We start from the raw sequence: 18,197 nt of genomic DNA on the forward strand, positions 1-18,197 counted from the left end.
GTGTATTTTACAAGAAACTTAAGTAAGAATGCATCTAATATTAATGTTATTTGTAACGCCTGGAATTTTAAATTGAAAATTAAAAGTCTTGCTTAAAGAAAGAAAAGCTTGAAATTATGTTTGTAAGAGGTAATCCGAACAGTATCTATGTTGAATTTCTTGCTTCTTAACTAAAATGCTGTTACCTCGGGTCTAATGTCAAACCCAGGTCCAAGTTCTCATTTCCCACATAACTTAAATGCATCATGAATCCCAGAAGCAAACAAGATAAATCAGCTTCCTCTGTCAGGTGGTTGAACTCGATGTCAGGCGTATAAAAATTATCACATTGGATTACAAAACTCACCCAGTTGAAAGTAACATCATTTTCCTCACAGTTAATAATGAATTAAACATGTAATATTTAATATAGTAATGCAGAAAAGAACTAAATTACTGTAGGTCTCAAAAAGCAACTCAGACATTTGCCTTAAAGAAAAGTTGTGCAGTTTCCAAACTTTTTTTAGGTCACATTGTCAGACCAAAATGCACACACGAACTGAAAACTGTCAAAGTATATCATTTAAAGGGGCGAAGAAAATAATATTTACAGATAAAGAAACTGCAGGAGCCAGTAGAGAACAATGAAACCAGGGAGCAATACATATACTGAAAAGTGGAGAAGATGAGCTAATCAGAAGCAAGTAAAAACATCTGGGGGGAGAACAGGCAGAAGAAAATCAGGAGATGGAAAACGTCTGAGTAGAAAGCGGCTGAAATGGAAGGCGAAAGATAAGCAGAAAAGAGAAAATGGAGCTAAACCTGAAACACAATTAGCAGAGAAGATAACACTAACAGAGAAGCCTAATGAGGAAAAACAAGAAATTAAAAAAAGAACACAATTGAAAGCTAAAACTCAAACAAATGGATCACCACAATATAAATGATAAGATAATATTCAGTAATTATGTTAAAATAAATTCTTTTATTTAAAAAAAAATCAAACTATGGAATTAAACATAAGGATGTGAATCCTTGGCAGTTTTGTAATAATTTGTTTTTTAGTCATGCATCAAGTTTTAAAGAGACCTATTATATTCTTACTTCCATTTGTGTATCTACTGCTTCTAAAAACAGACACATACAACTTTATTTGGCAATAGTTCATATTTTCTGGTGTCTGGAAAATGAACCATTTCAAAAACCTGCCGATTCTGAGTCGCATTCGACGGGCTTTGCACAGTTACCTAGCAACCCTAGCCGAGCCCAAGCCCGTTACCTAGCAACCCAAGCAGAGTTCCAGCACGTTTGGTCAGCTGGTTTTCCCGCTGTATCCGCTGCACAACGGCTGCTAGAAAAGACAAGAGTTCTGTTTTTGACTTACCATCCAGAAACCACTTGCTACATTCTTGTTGATTGTGCAGGAGGCCCTACTTCTGCTCTTCAAAGATGTAAGGTTGTACAATAGTTTATCTGTTTCCAGCCATTCTCAAATGCAAATGTCAATGTTGAGTTGGAGGAACTTAAAGTGACAAAAGGCCCAAAAGTAGCTCATTCTGAAAGAAGCTCAAACTCCTAAGAACTGACCAGACAATAAAATCTCATGATCTAAAAATAATTTTGTGCAAACTCCCCAAAACGTAGGTCACCTTTAATTCATAACTTGTTGAATTATTTGTTTTGAATCTGTAGGAGACGCTGCTGGACCTGCTGTGTGACGCCGTGGCGTCTGCGGTCCGACAGGGAAAGGGCCTGGTGGTGAGCGGCTTCCCTAGAGACCTGAAGCAGGCGGAGGAGTACGAAGCCAAGGCAAGGCAGCGCACCGACACCGACCCCACATCTGGTCAGAAACATGAATAAAAGATGCAAAAGTCAGAAAAGTTCATCCAAAGAGGAGGGAAGCGAATGAGTCAGTCATGCAGCACAGTCTGAGCCATAAATAGGTGTTAAAGGTGATATTTGCAAGAAGAAATGAGGCAAACAGAAAGAAATGAGATGTTCAGAGTCGAGATTTGTCACATACGGATCCAGTGAGACGTTTTCTCCTCTGTGGGATCAGATGGGGGAACCGAGTGCCGTGGTTCTGCTGAGCTGTTCTCCAGAGACGATGACCAGCAGGGTCCAGAGCCGCAGCAGATCCTCCTCGTCCTCAGAGAACGCCATGCAGAGGAGAGCCGAGAGCTTCTGCAGCGACGCCCAGGCCGTTATCGCTCACTATGAACGCAAAATGCTGCTGCACACCGTAAGACAGGGCGAGGGTTCAATTCCCAACTGATCCACTGTCAATCCACTCAACTCTAAACTCAAAAACACCAAATCTGTCTAGTTTCTGGTGCAAATATCTTAAGAAAAAACTACCTTCAAAGTAACTTCTCAACTTGTTTTAAGTCAATAATTCTAAACTACTATTTACATGAGTTAAATAATCTTCCAGTGGAACCAGAAGTTTTTCATCAATTTTAATGAATTATTGACTTAAAACAAGCTTAATTTACCTGTAAGGTTAGCTGGAAGTTAGTTATGTCTAGATAATTGCTCTAGAAACTAAATACAAAATATTTGGAAAGATTTTGTGTTTTTGCAGTGAACACCTCTTTGCATTTTGTATTTCCCCCTCCTTTGAACGTTTGAAAGTAATTGGAACAATTTTACTACAGAATTGGCCATAAATCCAAAGGACTTACGGTAGTGAGTTCATGAATTAGTTTGTGAAAGTAGAGCATTTCCTTGGATAATAAATGATTGAATGATGCATTTATTAATTGCAAACCTCAGGGAAATCTGAATTTTTGTGTTGTCAGAGGTTTTGCCAGTCGCTGGTTAATAGTAAAAATAACAGTTGACTCTTTTCACCTAAAGTTATTTATTTCAACTTCAAAACCCAACTTTTTTTATTTAAAGAGTAAAGAGAAATAATTACAACAGCAGAGGCATCCAATCTTCTTCTCCAGTCTATAAACTGTAAGCAGCTTTCTATCATCTCAACACCACAGCCGGATAATTGGGAATATTATTGCTGCTTGAAAAGGTCAGCGGTGACCTTAAAGGCAACGTCTGACTCACTGTGGGCTTCACACACCTCACTGATGTTCCCACTAACACGAGGGCAAGTCAAAAACCACAGACCTTCTGTTTGGAGATGACCGCTTCTTTAAAAATATGCTGTCTGAACGTTTGAAATGCCACATAAGCTGTATGCATGCGTGTGTGTGTGTGTGTGTGTGTGTGTGTGTGTGTGTGTGTGTGTGTGTGTGTGTGTGTGTGTGTGTGTGTGTGTGCTTAAATGCCAAGACAGGTACTGAGGCTAACCGGGTTTGTAATTCAATATAAATACACAAATAAAGACTTATGTTACTTTTCAAATAAAACATTAATTACTAACAGAAAGTAATTAATTATGTAAATAGTAGCAATATTGATTGTTGAGCTGGGCTGTCGAGGAAATGGCGTCTGACCACTGCCTTCACTATGACCATAGAAAATGTTAGCTAATAGTATACCAGGCATAGCATTAGCTAACATAGCAAACTAGCCATGTTTAGCTAATATTATACCAGGTATAGTATTACCTAAGTCACTAATACTATACCAGGCATAGCATTAGCTAACATAGCAAACTAGCCATGTTTAGCTAATACTATACCAGGCATAGCATTAGCTAACATTGCAAACTAGCCATGTTTAGCTAATATTATACCAGGTATAGTACTACGTAAGTCACTAATACTATGCCAGGCATAGCATTAGCTAACATAGCAAACTAGCCATGTTTAGCTAATACTATACCAGGCATAGCATTAGCTAAACATAGCAAACTAACCATGTTTAGCTAATATTATACCAGGTATAGTACTACCTAAGTCACTAATACTATACCAGGCATAGCATTAGCTAACATAGCAAACTAGCCATGTTTAGCTAATACTATACCAGGCATAGCATTAGCTAAACATAGCAAACTAACCATGTTTAGCTAATATTATACCAGGTATAGTACTACCTAAGTCACTAATACTATACCAGGCATAGTACAGCTAACATTGCAAACTAGCCATCTTTACTACAAGCTAACCGATACTTACGAACAAATCCCGTCCAAAACGTATCAAGGTGATGTCAGTTTAATTTAGGAACTCTTCGGTATGACGTTCCGCCATCTTGGATCTCTGTTTTCTTTTTTCACCGTAACCAAACGATGTATCAAAACATCCAGCAGGGGGATCCAGTTTAACACGTAAAAGGCAGAATAAACATATAATTACGCAATTTCACGTTTTGAAAATAGAATTGGCAATTTTAAAAAAAGACTCCTTATGGTAGAAAGTGTTCGTGTCACTCGAGTGACATGATCAACAACCGGATGTTGACGCTGGCGTAAACCACGAAGAAGAAGATGTGGCGTTAATGTTATGCCTGGTTAAAAACCACAAATGGCCACCTGTGATGATATTATGAAAGAGCGTCAGGCTCAATTAGTCCAGGTGACCCTCAATAAACCAGTAATGATGACACAGTTTGACTCTTTTTAATCATACAACAGAAGAAAACCACAGGAAGTAGCTGGAGTGTGATTTTATTGATTTATCTTGCACAAACTTAGTCAGGTGTGATTCGTATTGCGTTTTTTATTTAATTTAAGCACCACAACTTCAGAATTGTTATTTTTTTACATTTGTGGGATGTTGGCAGCATTTTATGCACATTAGAAACTGAAACAACATGTGGGAAATGTAGAAAAGCCCATTTTAGTCGAAGTACATCAAACAGTTTTATGGCTGAAAAAAAGTGCGTGAGACAGAAGAGACTGATACAAAAGGTGTGGGAGTCCCTATTGCATAAAATTAATACAAAATAAACTCAGCTGGCTCTTTTAGGAGAAATATTTTAAGTAGTCTGATGTGTCCCTGGTCTGATACACCTGCTAATTACCTAATTATTTAATTCAGAAATGTTGAAGCAAACACACCAAATTTCTCATGTCTTTCTTTCTTTTGCATTTTTCCGTAGGCCATATAGGAATTACAGAAAGTTGGCGACTGCAAGATAAAACAAACAAATAAAAAATAAACAGCTTCTAGTCCAGGCTGGGCCATGAGTGCTCTGTAGAAATGCTAAATAGTTTCTGAAAGTCTTTTGTGTGTCTCTGTCTGCAGATTGACGCTGAGCGGTCGCCACCTGAGGTTTTTGTCCAGCTCTGCCAAGCCATAGAGTCGTCTGCCACCTTCTGATTTCCACCGTTTACACCAGGGGTGTCCATTGTCCAGGACTGATTTTGTGTGGCCCCCAATCACAATTCGAAAATTACACAAGTTTTGATGCAGATGGAGACGTTTTGTTTTAAACCAGGGCAAAATTATTACAAACAAGTTAAAATCTTCTTGTATGGAAAATGTTTGATGCAATACAAAGTATTCATCTTTTTATTACCACGCTTTCTGTATTCTCTTTAATTTTATTTAATAATTTTTATTTCAAATTTGCTTTTAATATTTTACACATGGCTAAAGTTTGATCCCAAAGTTGACCCTAATGCTGTTTTACTACAATGATTTACACACCCTATTCTTAAAAAATATATACTTTGTTTATTTACTGCAAAAATACAAAATATTATGAAATATTTTGTGTCTAGTTTCTAGTTCAGATATCTTAGAACTAGAAACAAATAAGACAAAACTCACTTTCATGTAACTTTTTAGAGATATAGCTAGTTTTAAGTGAAGAATTTATTATCAATGGAAAAAGTACTAATTCCACAGGCAGAATATTTCACTTATAAGACATTTTTCCCATGTTATATGTGAAATAATCATAGTTAAGAAATTATTGACTAAAACAAGCTCCTATATTTTGCAGGAAAGTTGCTTATTAACAGTTTTGTCTTATTTCAAGTGTAAGATATTTGCATAAGAAACTAGTAAGATTTTGTGTTTTTGTAGTGTTTTAGTTATTGTATGCTTAATTCATTGTTGAGCAGGTAAAAATATCATAATATTATTTTAGAAATTGCATATTTTTTAGCTTACAAGTAAATCTGTCTTTACAATTTTGACCCATTTGACAAAAAGTTTGGACACTCCTGGTTTACACCTTGATGTTCAGCCGCTCGAAGACCTTCTTCTCTAACCTCCACATCAGTCACGCCTCCACCAGCTTATTGAACTCTTGTCGTATGCATGCCTCACCTGCAATCAGTTGCTCCCTCCTCTTCATTTTGCTTCACCCACTTTCTGCTCCTCACATCAACTTCAGTATAATGCTGCCAACTACCAGGCCAGGCTCATTACTGTACAGAGAAAACAGCGACCCCTGCTGCCACTGGGTGCACGCTGGTCGTTTCCACCAGAGATTGGAGACGTGTGTTCATTCTTGTGCTCAGCACTTTGCTTTGTATCGTAACAAGCATGCAGATCTAACAGTTAAAGCTTAAAACTACCTTTTGTGCATTAAATAAAAAAGCAGCGGAGTACTAAAAGTATTAGGATTACTGCATTTGTGTGATTTACAAGCTCATTATACGGGTTCTTGTTTGAGTCTGGTAATCTGACATTCCAATAAAGCCTGTGCATTTGTTAAATCGAGTATTTTTGAGTATTGTTTGTTGTGTCGCTCACCCAGTGATCCGGCAGCGCCATCTGGTGGAGCAAAAAAAGCATCACATGGTGTCAACATCAGAAAGTTCCATGCAACTCACAGTAGACATGAATATGACTCACAAAGACACATGTAAACAATATAAACATCAACATAAAAAAGGCAGAACATTATATAATTAATCTCATAATAATTAATTAATCTCAAAATACCACATACACAAATCTGAAATTACTCATACGATTCCATCGTTTATGGCCTGAATAATAAATTATAAACACCTCTGATTGCATCAAGAAGGATAAACAAGATTTTAAATATTTCTTCAGGAATGCAGTAAAGCAATTTATTTTTGACATTTTTTGGCAAATAAGTAATTATTTACATCATCTAACTTTCTTCTTTATGTAATTCAATATGTGATTTTACTTGACATTTGACATTGCACCTATCAGTATTTAGGTTTTTTGAATAATTCAATACAAAATCACTGAAAAAATCCTGTGACTTTTAAAATTGAAGAAGTTTTTTGTCTTCAAGAAATGTATTATTTAAAAAACAAAGATTTTACTCAAGCCAACAACATTTGAAGCACTTGCTTATGTTTAGAAGTCTAATGGACCATCCATGCCACCACAGAGCCTTTGGTGTTAGCAGAGAATACCGCTAGAATTTTTTAGGCTAGTAGAATAAAATTAACATCTTGAAAAGGTGCGTGAGGATTTTGTATGAGAAATGCATAATGCTACGACTCTGGTGGGACTCGAATTCACAACTTTTGAATCACTTCTTCTTGTCTAGGAATCTAATGCGCAATCCATTGCATCACAGAGTCTTTACAAATGGCAGATAATACCGCTAGACTTTTTTTAGGTTTCTTGATAATTTATTTGCGAAGTGTGGATTTTATTGTATTTGAGAAATAAATTTTGCTACGACTCTGATGGGACTCGAAACCACAACCTTTGAATCACATCATTCTGTTTAGGAGTTCAATGCGCTATCCATTGCGCCCCAGAGACTTTGGTGTCTGCAGAGAATACCGCTGGACTTTTTTTTAGGTCGGTAGAATAAATTGGATTTTTTGAAAATGTGTTTGACAGGTGAGGAGTTTGTATGAGAAATGCATAATGCTATGACTCTGGTGGGACTCGAACCCACAACCTTTCAATAACTTTTCCTTGTCTAGAAGTCCAATGCGCTATCCATTGTGCCACAGAGCCTTTGGTACCTTCAGAGAATACTGCTGGACTTTTTTTAGGTTGATAGAATAAATTGGATTTTTTGAAAATGTGTTTGACAGGTGAGGAATTTGTAAGAGAAATGCATGATGCTATGACTCTGGTGGGACTCGAACCCACAACCTTTGAATCACCTCATCCTCTTAAAGAGTCCAATGCGCTATCCATTGCGCCACAGAGCCCTTGGCAATGGTAAGTAATACCGCTTAACTTTTTTTAGGTTGGTAGAATAAATTGGATTTCTTGAAAATGTTTTATAACAGGTAAACGCTTTATTGTATTTGAGAAACGCAATATGCTACGACTCTGGTGGGACTCAAACCCACAACCTCTGAATAACTTTTCCTTGTCTAGAAGTCCAATGCGCTATCCATTGCGCCACAGAGCCTTTGGTACCTTCAGAGAATACTGCTGGACTTTTTTTAGGTTGATAGAATAAATTGGATTTTTTTGAAAATGTGGTTGACAGGTGAGGAATTTGTATGAGAAATGCATAATGCTATGACTCTGGTGGGACTCGAACCCACAACCTTTCAATAACTTTTCCTTGTCTAGAAGTCCAATGCGCTATCCATTGTGCCACAGAGCCTTTGGTTCCTGCAGAGAATACCGCTGGACTTTTTTTAGGTTGATAGAATAAATTGGATTTTTTGAAAATGTGTTTGACAGGTGAGGAATTTGTAAGAGAAATGCATAATGCTATGGCGGGACTCGAACCCACAACCTTTGAATCATTTCATCCTCTTTAGGAGTCCAATGCGCTATCCATTGCACCACAGAGCCCTTGGCAATGGTAAGTAATACTGCTTAACTTTTTTTAGGTTGGTAGAATAAATTGGATTTCTTGAAAATGTTTTATAACAGGTAAGCGCTTTATTGTATTTGAGAAACGCAATATGCGACGACTCTGGTGGGACTCGAACCCACAACCTTTGAATTACTTTTTCTTGTCTAGAAGTCCAATGCGCTATCCATTGCGCCACAGAGCCTTTGGTACCTGCAGAGAATACCGCTGGACTTTTTTTAGGTTGATAGAATAAATTGGATTTTTTGAAAATGTGTTTGACAGGTGAGGAATTTGTATGAGAAATGCATAATGCTATGACTCTGGTGGGACTCGAACCCAACCTTTGAATCACTCCATTCTGTTTAGGAGTCCAATGCGCTATCCATTGCGCCACAGAGCCCTTGGCAATGGTATGTAATACCGCTTAACTTTTTTTAGGTTGGTAGAATAAATTGGATTTCTTGAAAATGTTTTATAACAGGTAAGCACTTTATTGTATTTGAGAAACGCAATATGCTACGACTCTGGCAGGACTCGAAGCAACACCTTTGGATTACTTCTTCTTGTCTAGAAGTCAAATGCGCTATCCATTGCACCACAGAGCCTTTGGTACCTGCAGAGAATACCGCTGGACTTTTTTTTAGGTTGATAGAATAAATTGGATTTTTTGAAAATGTGTTTGACAGGTGAGGAGTTTGTATGAGAAATGCTTAATGCTATGACTCTGGTGGGACTCGAACCCACAAACTTTGAATCACTTCATCCTGTTTAGGAGTCCAATGAGCTATCCATTGCGCCACAGAGCCCTTGGCAATGGTAAGTAATACCGCTTAACTTTTTTTAGGTTGGTAGAATAAATTGGATTTCTTGAAAATGTTTTATAACAGGTAAGCTCTTTATTGTATTTGAGAAACGCAATATGCGACAACTGGTGGGACTCGAACCCACAACCTTTGAATTACTTTTTCTTGTCTAGAAGTCCAATGCGCTATCCATTGCGCCACATAGCCTTTCGTGCCTTCAGAGAATACCGCTGGACTTTTTTTAGGTTGATAGAATAAATTGGATTTTTTTGAAAATGTGTTTGACAAGTGAGGAATTTGTATGAGAAATGCATAATGCTATGACTCTGGTGGGACTCGAACCCACAACCTTTGAATCACTTCATCCTGTTTAGGAGTCCAATGCGCTATCCATTGCGCCACAGAGCCCTTGGCAATGGTAAGTAATACCTCTTAACTTTTTTTATTTTGGTAGAATAAATTAGATTTCTTGAAAATGTTTTATAACAGGTAAGCTCTTTATTGTATTTGAGAAACGCAATATGCGACAACTGGTGGGACTCGAACCCACAACCTTTGAATTACTTTTTCTTGTCTAGAAGTCCAATGCGCTATCCATTGCACCACAGAGCCATTGGTACCTGCAAAGAATACCGCTGGACTTTTTTTAGGTTGATAGAATAAATTGGATTTTTTTGAAAATGTGTTTGATAAGTGAGGAATTTGTATGAGAAATGCATAATGCTATGACTCTGGTGGGACTCGAACCCACAACCTTTCAATAACTTTTCCTTGTCTAGAAGTCCAATGCGCTATCCATTGTGCCACAGAGCCTTTGGTACCTTCAGAGAATACCGCTGGACTTCTTTTAGGTTTATAGAATAAATTGGATTTTTTTGAAAATGTGTTTGACAGGTGAGGAATTTGTATGAGAAATGCATAATGCTATGACTCTGGTGGGACTCGAACCCACAACCTTTGAATTACTTTTTCTTGTCTAGAAGTCCAATGCGCTATCCATTGCGCCACAGAGCCCTTGGCAATGGTAAGTAATACCGCTTAACTTTTTTTAGGTTGGTAGAATAAATTGGATTTCTTGAAAATGTTTTATAACGGGTAAGCGCTTTATTGTATTTGAGAAACGCAATATGCTACGACTCTGGTGGGACTTGAACCAACAACCTTTGAATTACTTCTCCTTGTCTAGAAGTCCAATGCGCTATCCATTGCGCCACAGAGCCTTTGGTACCTGCAGAGAATACCGCTGGACTTTTTTTAGGTTGATAGAATAAATTGGATTTTTTGAAAATGTGTTTGACAGGTGAGGAATTTGTATGAGAAATGCATAATGCTATGACTCTGGTGGGACTCGAACCCACAACCTTTGAATCACTTCATTCTGTTTAGGAGTCCAATGCGCTATCCATTGCGCCACAGAGCCCTTGGCAATGGTAAGTAATACCGCTTAACTTTTTTTAGGTTGGTAGAATAAATTGGATTTCTTGAAAATGTTTTATAACAGGTAAGCACTTTATTGTATTTGAGAAACGCAATATGCTACGACTCTGGCAGGACTCGAAGCCACAACCTTTGAATTACTTCTTCTTGTCTAGAAGTCAAATGCGCTATCCATTGCACCACAGAGCCTTTGGTACCTGCAGAGAATACCGCTGGACTTTTTTTTAGGTTGATAGAATAAATTGGATTTTTTGAAAATGTGTTTGACAGGTGAGGAGTTTGTATGAGAAATGCTTAATGCTATGACTCTGGTGGGACTCGAACCCACAACCTTTGAATCACTTCATCCTGTTTAGGAGTCCAATGCGCTATCCATTGCGCCACAGAGCCCTTGGCAATGGTAAGTAATACCGCTTAACTTTTTTTTAGGTTGGTAGAATAAATTGGATTTCTTGAAAATGTTTTATAACAGGTAAGCGCTTTATTGTATTTGAGAAACGCAATATGCGACGACTCTGGTGGGACTCGAACCCACAACCTTTGAATTACTTTTTCTTGTCTAGAAGTCCAATGCGCTATCCATTGCGCCACATAGCCTTTCGTGCCTTCAGAGAATAACGCTGGACTTTTTTTTAGGCTGATAGAATAAATTGGATTTTTTTAAATGTGTTTCACAGGTGAGGAATTTGTATGAGAAATGCATAATGCTATGACTCTGGTGGGACTCGAACCCACAACCTTTGAATCACTTCATCCTGTTTAGGAGTCCAATGCGCTATCCATTGCGCCACAGAGCCCTTGGCAATGGTAAGTAATACCGCTTAACTTTTTTTAGGTTGGTAGAATAAATTGGATTTCTTGAAAATGTTTTATAACAGGTAAGCACTTTATTGTATTTGAGAAACGCAATATGCTACGACTCTGGCAGGACTCGAAGCCACAACCTTTGAATTACTTCTTCTTGTCTAGAAGTCAAATGCGCTATCCATTGCACCACAGAGCCTTTGATACCTGCAGAGAATACCGCTGGACTTTTTTAGGTTGATAGAAATAAATTGGATTTTTTTGAAATGTGTTTGACAGGTGAGGATTTGTATGAGAAATGCATAATGCTATGACTTTGGTGGGACTCGAACCCACAACCTTTCAATAACTTTTCCTTGTCTAGAAGTCCAATGCGCTATTCATTGTGCACAGAGCCTTGGTACCTTCAGAGAATACCGCTGGACTTCTTTTAGGTTTATAGAATAATTGGATTTTTTTGAAAATGTGTTTGACAGGTGAGGAATTTGTATGAGAAATGCATAATGCTATGACTCTGGTGGGACTCGAACCCACAACCTTTGAATCACTTCATCCTGTTTAGGAGTCCAATGCGCTATCCATTGCGCCACAGAGCCCTTGGCAATGGGAAGTAATACCGCTTAACTTTTTTTAGGTTGGTAGAATAAATTGGATTTCTTGAAAATGTTTTATAACGGGTAAGCGCTTTATTGTATTTGAGAAACGCAATATGCTACGACTCTGGTGGGACTTGAACCAACAACCTTTGAATTACTTCATCCTGTTTAGGAGTCCAATGCGCTATCCATTGCGCCACAGAGCCCTTGGCAATGGTAAGTAATACTGCTTAACTTTTTTTAGGTTGGTAGAATAAATTGGATTTCTTGAAAATGTTTTATAACAGGTAAGCACTTTATTGTAATTGAGAAACGCAATATGCTACGACTCTGGTAGGACTCGAACCCACAACCTTTGAATTACTTCTTGTCTAGAATTCCAATGCGCTATCCATTGCACCAAAGAGCCTTTGGTACCTGCATAGAATACCGCTGGACTTTTTTTAGGTTGATAGAATAAATTGGATTTTTTGAAAATGTGTTTGACAGGTGAGGAATTTGTATGAGAAATGCATAATGCTATGACTCTGGTGGGACTCGAACCCACAACCTTTGAATCACTTCATCCTGTTTAGGAGTCCAATGCGCTATCCATTGCACCACAGAGCCCTTGGCAATGGTAAGTAATACTGCTTAACTTTTTTTAGGTTGGTAGAATAAATTGGATTTCTTGAAAATGTTTTATAACAGGTAAGCACTTTATTGTATTTGAGAAACGCAATATGCTACGACTCTGGCAGGACTCGAAGCCACAACCTTTGAATTACTTCTTCTTGTCTAGAAGTCAAATGCGCTATCCATTGCACCACAGAGCCATTGGTACCTGCAAAGAATACCGCTGGACTTTTTTTAGGTTGATAGAATAAATTGGATTTTTTGAAAATGTGTTTGACAGGTGAGGAATTTGTATGAGAAATGCATAATGCTATGACTTGGTGGGACTCGAACCCACAACCTTTCAATAACTTTTCCTTGTCTAGAAGTCCAATGCGCTATTCATTGTGCCACAGAGCCTTGGTACCTTCAGAGAATACCGCTGGACTTTTTTAGGTTTATAGAATAAATTGGATTTTTTGAAAATGTGTTTGACAGGTGAGGAATTTGTATGAGAAATGCATAATGCTATGACTCTGGTGGGACTCGAACCCACAACCTTTGAATCACTTCATCCTGTTTAGGAGTCCAATGCGCTATCCATTGCGCCACATAGCCTTGGCAATGGGAAGTAATACCGCTAACTTTTTTTAGGTTGGTAGAATAAATTGGATTTCTTGAAAATGTTTTATAACAGGTAAGCACTTTATTGTATTTGAGAAACGCAATATGCTACGACTCTGGGGACTCGAAGCCACAACCTTTGAACCACTTCTTCTTGTCTAGAAGTCCAATGTGATATCCATCATGCCACAGAGCCTTTGGTACCTGCAGAGAATACCGCTGGACTTTTTTTAGGTTGATAGAATAAATTGGATTTTTTTTTAAATGTGTTTCACAGGTGAGGAATTTGTATGAGAAATGCATAATGCTATGACTGAGGTGGGACTCGAAGCCACAACCTTTGAATCACTTCATCCTGTTTAGGAGTCCAATTCGCTATCCATTGCGCCACAGAGCCTTGGTACCTTCAGAGAATACCGCTGGACTTTTTTAGGTTTATAGAATAAATTGGATTTTTTTGAAAATGTGTTTGACAGGTGAGGAATTTGTATGAGAAATGCATAATGCTATGACTTGGTGGGACTCGAACCCACAACCTTTGAATAACTTTTCCTTGTCTAGAAGTCCAATGCGCTATCATTGTGCCACAGAGCCTTGGTATCAGAGAATACCGCTGGACTTTTTAGGTTTATAGAATAAATTGGATTTTTTTGAAAATGTGTTTGACAGGTGAGGAATTTGTTGAGAAATGCATAATGCTACGACTCTGGTGGGACTCGAACCCACAACCTTTGAATCACTTCATCTTGTTTAGGAGTCCAATGCGCTATCCATTGCGCCACAGAGCCCTTGGCAATGGAAGTAATACCGCTTAACTTTTTTTAGGTTGGTAGAATAAATTGGATTTCTTGAAAATGTTTTATAACAGGTAAGCACTTTATTGTATTTGAGAAACGCAATATGCGACGACTCTGGTGGGACTCGAACCCACAACCTTTGAATCACTTCATCCTGTTTAGGAGTCCAATGCGCTATCCATTGCGCCACAGAGCCTTTGGTACCTGCAGAGAATACCGCTGGACTTTTTTTAGGTTGATAGAATAAATTGGATTTTTTGAAATTGTGTATGACAGGTGAGGAATTTGTATGAGAAATGCATAATGCTATGACTCTGATGGGACTCGAACCCACAACCTTTGAATCACTTCATTCTGTTTAGGAGTCCAATGCGCTATCCATTGCGCCACAGATCCCTTGGCAATGGTAGGTAATACCGCTTAACTTTTTTTAGGTTGGTAGAATAAATTGGATTTCTTGAAAAGGTTTTATAACAGTTGAGGACTTTATTGTATTTGAGAAACGCAATATGCTACGACTCTGGCAGGACTCGAAGCAACAACCTTTGGATTACTTCTTCTTGTCTAGAAGTCAATGCGCTATCCATTGCCACAGAGCCTTGGTACCTGCAGAGAATACCGCTGGACTTTTTTTAGGTTGGTAGAATAAATTGGATTTTTTGAAAATGTGTTGACAGGTGAGGAGTTTGTATGAGAAATGCATAATGCTATGACTCTGGTGGGACTCGAACCCACAACCTTTGAATCACTTCATCCTGTTTAGGAGTCCAATGCGCTATCCATTGCGCCACAGAGCCCTTGGCAATGGTAAGTAATACCGCTTAACTTTTTTTAGGTTGGTAGAATAAATTGGATTTCTTGAAAATGTTTTATAACAGGTAAGCTCTTTATTGTATTTGAGAAACGCAATATGTGACGACTGGTGGGACTCGAACCCACAACCTTTGAATTACTTTTCTTGTCTAGAAGTCCAATGCGCTATCCATTGCGCCACAGAGCCTTTGTGCAGAGAATACCGCTGGACTTTTTTTAGGTTGATAGAATAAATTGGATTTTTGAAAATGTGTTTGAACAGTGAGGAATTTGTATGAGAAATGCATAATGCTATGACTCTGGTGGGACTCGAACCACAACCTTTGAATCACTTCATCTGTTTAGGAGTCCAATGCGCTATCCATTGTGCCACAGAGCCCTTGGCAATGGTAAGTAATACCGCTTAACTTTTTTTAGGTTGGTAGAATAAATTGGATTTCTTGAAAATGTTTATAACAGGTAAGCACTTTATTGTATTTGAGAAACGCAATATGCTACGACTCTGGGGACTCGAAGCCACAACCTTTGAATCTCTTCTTCTTGTCTAGAAGTCAATGCGCTATCCATTGCGCCACAGAGCCTTTGATACCTGCAGAGAATACCGCTGGACTTTTTTTTAGGTTGATAGAATAAATTGGATTTTTTGAAAATGTGTTTGACAGGTGAGTTTGTATGAGAAATGCTTAATGCTACGACTCTGGTGGGACTTGAACCAACAACCTTTGAATTACTTCATCCTGTTTAGGAGTCCAATGCGCTATCCATTGCGCCACAGAGCCCTTGGCAATGGTAAGTAATACCGCTTAACTTTTTTTAGGTTGGTAGAATAAATTGGATTTCTTGAAAATGTTTTATAACAGGTAAGCTCTTTATTGTATTTGAGAAACGCAATATGCTACGACTGGTGGGACTCGAACCCACAACCTTTGAATACTTTTTCTTGTCTAGAAGTCCAATGCGCTATCCATTGTGCCACATAGCCTTTCGTGCCTTCAGAGAATACCGCTGGACTTTTTTTAGGTTGATAGAATAAATTGGATTTTTTTGAAAATGTGTTTGACAAGTGAGGAATTGTATGAGAAATGCATAATGCTATGACTCTGGTGGGACTCGAACCCACAACCTTTGAATCACTTCATCCTGTTTAGGAGTCCAATGCGCTATCCATTGCGCCACAGAGCCCTTGGCAATGGTAAGTAATACCGCTTAACTTTTTTTAGGTTGTAGAATAAATTGGATTTCTTGAAAATGTTTTATAACAGGTAAGCACTTTATTGTATTTGAGAAACGCAATATGCTACGACTCTGGTAGGACTCGAACCCACAACCTTTGAATTACTTTTTCTTGTCTAGAAGTCCAATGCGCTATCCGTTGCGCCACAGAGCCTTTGGTTCCTGCAGAGAATACCGCTGGACTTTTTTTAGGTTGATAGAATAAATTGGATTTTTTGAAAATGTGTTTGACAGGTGAGGAATTTGTAAGAGAAATGCATAATGCTATGACTCTGGTGGGACTCGAACCCACAACCTTTCAATCGCTTCTTCTTGTCTAGATGTCCAATGCGCTATCCATTGTGCCACAGAGCCTTTGCTACCTCCAGAGAATACTGCTGGACTTTTTTTTAGGTTGGTAGAATAAATGGATTTTCTTGAAAATGTTTTTTAACAGGTAAGGACTTTATTATATTTGAGAAACACATTATTGAATGTCTCTGGTGGGACTCGAACCCACAACCTTTGAACTACTTCTTCTTGTCTAGAAGTCCAATGCGATATCCATCGTGCCACAGAGCCTTTGATACCTGCAGAGAATAACGCTGGACTTTTTTTTAGGCTGATAGAATAAATTGGATTTTTTTAAATGTGTTTCACAGGTGAGGAATTTGTATGAGAAATGCATAATGCTATGACTCTGGTGGGACTCGAACCACAAAACTTTGAATCACTTCATCTTGTTAGAGTCCAATGCGCTATCCATTGCGCCACAGAGCCTTGGCTGGTAAGAATACCGCTAACTTTTTTTAGGTTGATAGAATAAATTGGATTTTTTGAAAATGTGTTTGACAGGTAAGGATTGTGTGAGAAATGCATAATGCTATGACTCTGGTGGGACTCGAACCCACAACCTTTGAATACTTTCTGTTAGAGTCCAATGCGCTATCCATTGCGCCACAGAGCCTTGGCAATGTAAGTAATACCGCTGGACTTTTTTTAGGTTGTAGAATAAATTGGATTTTTAAAATGTTTAACAGGTGAAATTTGTATGAGAAATGCATATGCTACGACTCTGGTGGGACTCGAACCCACAACCTTTGAATACTTCTTGTTAGAAGTCCAATGCGCTATCCGTTGCGCCACAGAGCCTTGGCAGAGAATACCGCTGGACTTTTTTTAGGTTGATAGAATAAATTGGATTTTTTGAAAATGTTTTGACAGGTAAGGAATTGTAGAGAAATGCATATGCTACGACTCTGGGGGACTCGAACCCACAACCTTTGATCACTTCTTCTGTAGGAGTCCAATGCGCTATCCATTGCGCCACAGAGCCTTGGCAATGGCAAGTAATACCGCTTAACTTTTTTTTAGGTTGTAGAATAAATTGGATTTTTTGAAAATGTTTTAACAGGTAAGAGTTTGTATAAGAAATGCTTAATGTGACTCTGGTGGGACTCGAACCCACAACCTTTGAATTACTTCTTGTTAGAGTCCAATGCGCTATCCATTGCGCCACAGAGCCTTGGCAATGGTAAGAATACCGCTGGACTTTTTTAGGTTGATAGAATAAATTAAATTTTTGAAAATGTTTTGACAGGTAAGTTTGTATGAGAAATGCAATATGTGACGACTGGTGGGACTCGAACCCACAACCTTTGAATACTTTCTTTTAGAGTCCAATGCGCTATCCATTGCGCCACAGAGCCTATGGCTTCAGTAATACCGCTAACTTTTTTTAGGTTGTAGAATAAATTGGATTTTTGAAAATGTTTAACAGGTGAGGAATTTGTATGAGAAATGCAATATGCTACGACTCTGGTGGGACTCAAACCCACAACCTTTGAATTACTTTCTTTCTAGAGTCCAATGCGCTATCCATTGCACCACAGAGCCTTGGGTGCAAGAATACCGCT

General features: G+C 38.3%; 1 protein-coding gene, 1 long non-coding RNA gene and 28 other non-coding genes across 30 annotated transcripts in view; 1 reads left to right on the plus strand and 29 right to left on the minus strand.

Moving 5' to 3' along the window:
• Window positions 1-6,560, plus strand: part of ak5 (adenylate kinase 5) — a 77,289-nt gene extending 70,729 nt beyond the window's left edge. The window contains exons 12-14 of the mRNA XM_055058257.1: window positions 1,672-1,788; window positions 2,039-2,221; window positions 5,133-6,560. Of these exons, the coding sequence (XP_054914232.1) occupies window positions 1,672-1,788; window positions 2,039-2,221; window positions 5,133-5,207 (375 nt within the window). The 3' untranslated portion in view covers window positions 5,208-6,560. The remainder of the gene's footprint in view (window positions 1-1,671; window positions 1,789-2,038; window positions 2,222-5,132) is intronic.
• LOC129378030 (uncharacterized) lies at window positions 1,439-4,161 on the minus strand. The gene is made up of 3 exons (XR_008608016.1): window positions 4,062-4,161; window positions 2,003-2,212; window positions 1,439-1,819 (listed from the first exon to the last, which is right to left on the minus strand). It is a non-coding gene; the product is annotated as an uncharacterized LOC129378030 (long non-coding RNA).
• A 1,149-nt stretch (window positions 6,561-7,709) lies between the features above and the next one.
• trnar-ucu (transfer RNA arginine (anticodon UCU)) lies at window positions 7,710-7,796 on the minus strand. Its single transcript is given in 2 exon segments — window positions 7,710-7,745; window positions 7,760-7,796. It is a non-coding gene; the product is annotated as a tRNA-Arg (tRNA).
• Window positions 7,797-7,909: 113 nt separating this feature from the next.
• On the minus strand, window positions 7,910-7,996 carry trnak-cuu (transfer RNA lysine (anticodon CUU)). Its single transcript is given in 2 exon segments — window positions 7,910-7,945; window positions 7,960-7,996. It is a non-coding gene; the product is annotated as a tRNA-Lys (tRNA).
• A 119-nt stretch (window positions 7,997-8,115) lies between these two features.
• Window positions 8,116-8,202, minus strand: trnar-ucu (transfer RNA arginine (anticodon UCU)). The gene is given in 2 exon segments: window positions 8,116-8,151; window positions 8,166-8,202. It is a non-coding gene; the product is annotated as a tRNA-Arg (tRNA).
• A 114-nt stretch (window positions 8,203-8,316) lies between these two features.
• trnar-ucu (transfer RNA arginine (anticodon UCU)) lies at window positions 8,317-8,403 on the minus strand. Its single transcript is given in 2 exon segments — window positions 8,317-8,352; window positions 8,367-8,403. It is a non-coding gene; the product is annotated as a tRNA-Arg (tRNA).
• A 313-nt stretch (window positions 8,404-8,716) lies between these two features.
• Window positions 8,717-8,803, minus strand: trnar-ucu (transfer RNA arginine (anticodon UCU)). The gene is given in 2 exon segments: window positions 8,717-8,752; window positions 8,767-8,803. It is a non-coding gene; the product is annotated as a tRNA-Arg (tRNA).
• Window positions 8,804-8,916: 113 nt separating this feature from the next.
• trnar-ccu (transfer RNA arginine (anticodon CCU)) lies at window positions 8,917-9,001 on the minus strand. Its single transcript is given in 2 exon segments — window positions 8,917-8,950; window positions 8,965-9,001. It is a non-coding gene; the product is annotated as a tRNA-Arg (tRNA).
• Window positions 9,002-9,320: 319 nt separating this feature from the next.
• Window positions 9,321-9,407, minus strand: trnar-ccu (transfer RNA arginine (anticodon CCU)). Its single transcript is given in 2 exon segments — window positions 9,321-9,356; window positions 9,371-9,407. It is a non-coding gene; the product is annotated as a tRNA-Arg (tRNA).
• Window positions 9,408-9,725: 318 nt separating this feature from the next.
• trnar-ccu (transfer RNA arginine (anticodon CCU)) lies at window positions 9,726-9,812 on the minus strand. Its single transcript is given in 2 exon segments — window positions 9,726-9,761; window positions 9,776-9,812. It is a non-coding gene; the product is annotated as a tRNA-Arg (tRNA).
• Window positions 9,813-10,130: 318 nt separating this feature from the next.
• On the minus strand, window positions 10,131-10,217 carry trnar-ucu (transfer RNA arginine (anticodon UCU)). The gene is given in 2 exon segments: window positions 10,131-10,166; window positions 10,181-10,217. It is a non-coding gene; the product is annotated as a tRNA-Arg (tRNA).
• A 114-nt stretch (window positions 10,218-10,331) lies between these two features.
• Window positions 10,332-10,418, minus strand: trnar-ucu (transfer RNA arginine (anticodon UCU)). The gene is given in 2 exon segments: window positions 10,332-10,367; window positions 10,382-10,418. It is a non-coding gene; the product is annotated as a tRNA-Arg (tRNA).
• Window positions 10,419-10,537: 119 nt separating this feature from the next.
• Window positions 10,538-10,624, minus strand: trnar-ucu (transfer RNA arginine (anticodon UCU)). The gene is given in 2 exon segments: window positions 10,538-10,573; window positions 10,588-10,624. It is a non-coding gene; the product is annotated as a tRNA-Arg (tRNA).
• Window positions 10,625-10,737: 113 nt separating this feature from the next.
• Window positions 10,738-10,824, minus strand: trnar-ccu (transfer RNA arginine (anticodon CCU)). The gene is given in 2 exon segments: window positions 10,738-10,773; window positions 10,788-10,824. It is a non-coding gene; the product is annotated as a tRNA-Arg (tRNA).
• A 320-nt stretch (window positions 10,825-11,144) lies between these two features.
• Window positions 11,145-11,231, minus strand: trnar-ccu (transfer RNA arginine (anticodon CCU)). The gene is given in 2 exon segments: window positions 11,145-11,180; window positions 11,195-11,231. It is a non-coding gene; the product is annotated as a tRNA-Arg (tRNA).
• Window positions 11,232-11,351: 120 nt separating this feature from the next.
• Window positions 11,352-11,438, minus strand: trnar-ucu (transfer RNA arginine (anticodon UCU)). The gene is given in 2 exon segments: window positions 11,352-11,387; window positions 11,402-11,438. It is a non-coding gene; the product is annotated as a tRNA-Arg (tRNA).
• Window positions 11,439-11,551: 113 nt separating this feature from the next.
• trnar-ccu (transfer RNA arginine (anticodon CCU)) lies at window positions 11,552-11,638 on the minus strand. Its single transcript is given in 2 exon segments — window positions 11,552-11,587; window positions 11,602-11,638. It is a non-coding gene; the product is annotated as a tRNA-Arg (tRNA).
• A 516-nt stretch (window positions 11,639-12,154) lies between these two features.
• On the minus strand, window positions 12,155-12,241 carry trnar-ccu (transfer RNA arginine (anticodon CCU)). Its single transcript is given in 2 exon segments — window positions 12,155-12,190; window positions 12,205-12,241. It is a non-coding gene; the product is annotated as a tRNA-Arg (tRNA).
• Window positions 12,242-12,360: 119 nt separating this feature from the next.
• On the minus strand, window positions 12,361-12,447 carry trnar-ccu (transfer RNA arginine (anticodon CCU)). The gene is given in 2 exon segments: window positions 12,361-12,396; window positions 12,411-12,447. It is a non-coding gene; the product is annotated as a tRNA-Arg (tRNA).
• A 316-nt stretch (window positions 12,448-12,763) lies between these two features.
• trnar-ccu (transfer RNA arginine (anticodon CCU)) lies at window positions 12,764-12,850 on the minus strand. Its single transcript is given in 2 exon segments — window positions 12,764-12,799; window positions 12,814-12,850. It is a non-coding gene; the product is annotated as a tRNA-Arg (tRNA).
• A 516-nt stretch (window positions 12,851-13,366) lies between these two features.
• Window positions 13,367-13,453, minus strand: trnar-ccu (transfer RNA arginine (anticodon CCU)). Its single transcript is given in 2 exon segments — window positions 13,367-13,402; window positions 13,417-13,453. It is a non-coding gene; the product is annotated as a tRNA-Arg (tRNA).
• Window positions 13,454-14,160: 707 nt separating this feature from the next.
• On the minus strand, window positions 14,161-14,247 carry trnar-ccu (transfer RNA arginine (anticodon CCU)). The gene is given in 2 exon segments: window positions 14,161-14,196; window positions 14,211-14,247. It is a non-coding gene; the product is annotated as a tRNA-Arg (tRNA).
• A 118-nt stretch (window positions 14,248-14,365) lies between these two features.
• On the minus strand, window positions 14,366-14,452 carry trnar-ccu (transfer RNA arginine (anticodon CCU)). Its single transcript is given in 2 exon segments — window positions 14,366-14,401; window positions 14,416-14,452. It is a non-coding gene; the product is annotated as a tRNA-Arg (tRNA).
• Window positions 14,453-14,565: 113 nt separating this feature from the next.
• On the minus strand, window positions 14,566-14,652 carry trnar-ccu (transfer RNA arginine (anticodon CCU)). Its single transcript is given in 2 exon segments — window positions 14,566-14,601; window positions 14,616-14,652. It is a non-coding gene; the product is annotated as a tRNA-Arg (tRNA).
• Window positions 14,653-14,966: 314 nt separating this feature from the next.
• Window positions 14,967-15,053, minus strand: trnar-ccu (transfer RNA arginine (anticodon CCU)). Its single transcript is given in 2 exon segments — window positions 14,967-15,002; window positions 15,017-15,053. It is a non-coding gene; the product is annotated as a tRNA-Arg (tRNA).
• Window positions 15,054-15,169: 116 nt separating this feature from the next.
• Window positions 15,170-15,256, minus strand: trnar-ucu (transfer RNA arginine (anticodon UCU)). Its single transcript is given in 2 exon segments — window positions 15,170-15,206; window positions 15,220-15,256. It is a non-coding gene; the product is annotated as a tRNA-Arg (tRNA).
• A 505-nt stretch (window positions 15,257-15,761) lies between these two features.
• Window positions 15,762-15,848, minus strand: trnar-ccu (transfer RNA arginine (anticodon CCU)). The gene is given in 2 exon segments: window positions 15,762-15,797; window positions 15,812-15,848. It is a non-coding gene; the product is annotated as a tRNA-Arg (tRNA).
• Window positions 15,849-16,164: 316 nt separating this feature from the next.
• Window positions 16,165-16,251, minus strand: trnar-ccu (transfer RNA arginine (anticodon CCU)). Its single transcript is given in 2 exon segments — window positions 16,165-16,200; window positions 16,215-16,251. It is a non-coding gene; the product is annotated as a tRNA-Arg (tRNA).
• Window positions 16,252-16,369: 118 nt separating this feature from the next.
• On the minus strand, window positions 16,370-16,456 carry trnar-ucu (transfer RNA arginine (anticodon UCU)). Its single transcript is given in 2 exon segments — window positions 16,370-16,405; window positions 16,420-16,456. It is a non-coding gene; the product is annotated as a tRNA-Arg (tRNA).
• An 895-nt stretch (window positions 16,457-17,351) lies between these two features.
• On the minus strand, window positions 17,352-17,433 carry trnar-ucu (transfer RNA arginine (anticodon UCU)). Its single transcript is given in 2 exon segments — window positions 17,352-17,387; window positions 17,397-17,433. It is a non-coding gene; the product is annotated as a tRNA-Arg (tRNA).
• Window positions 17,434-18,197: the final 764 nt, after the last annotated feature.

This window comes from Poeciliopsis prolifica, unplaced genomic scaffold, assembly GCF_027474105.1.
Source record: "Poeciliopsis prolifica strain line A6 unplaced genomic scaffold, Auburn_PproV2 SCAFFOLD050, whole genome shotgun sequence".
Taxonomy (NCBI): domain Eukaryota; kingdom Metazoa; phylum Chordata; class Actinopteri; order Cyprinodontiformes; family Poeciliidae; genus Poeciliopsis; species Poeciliopsis prolifica.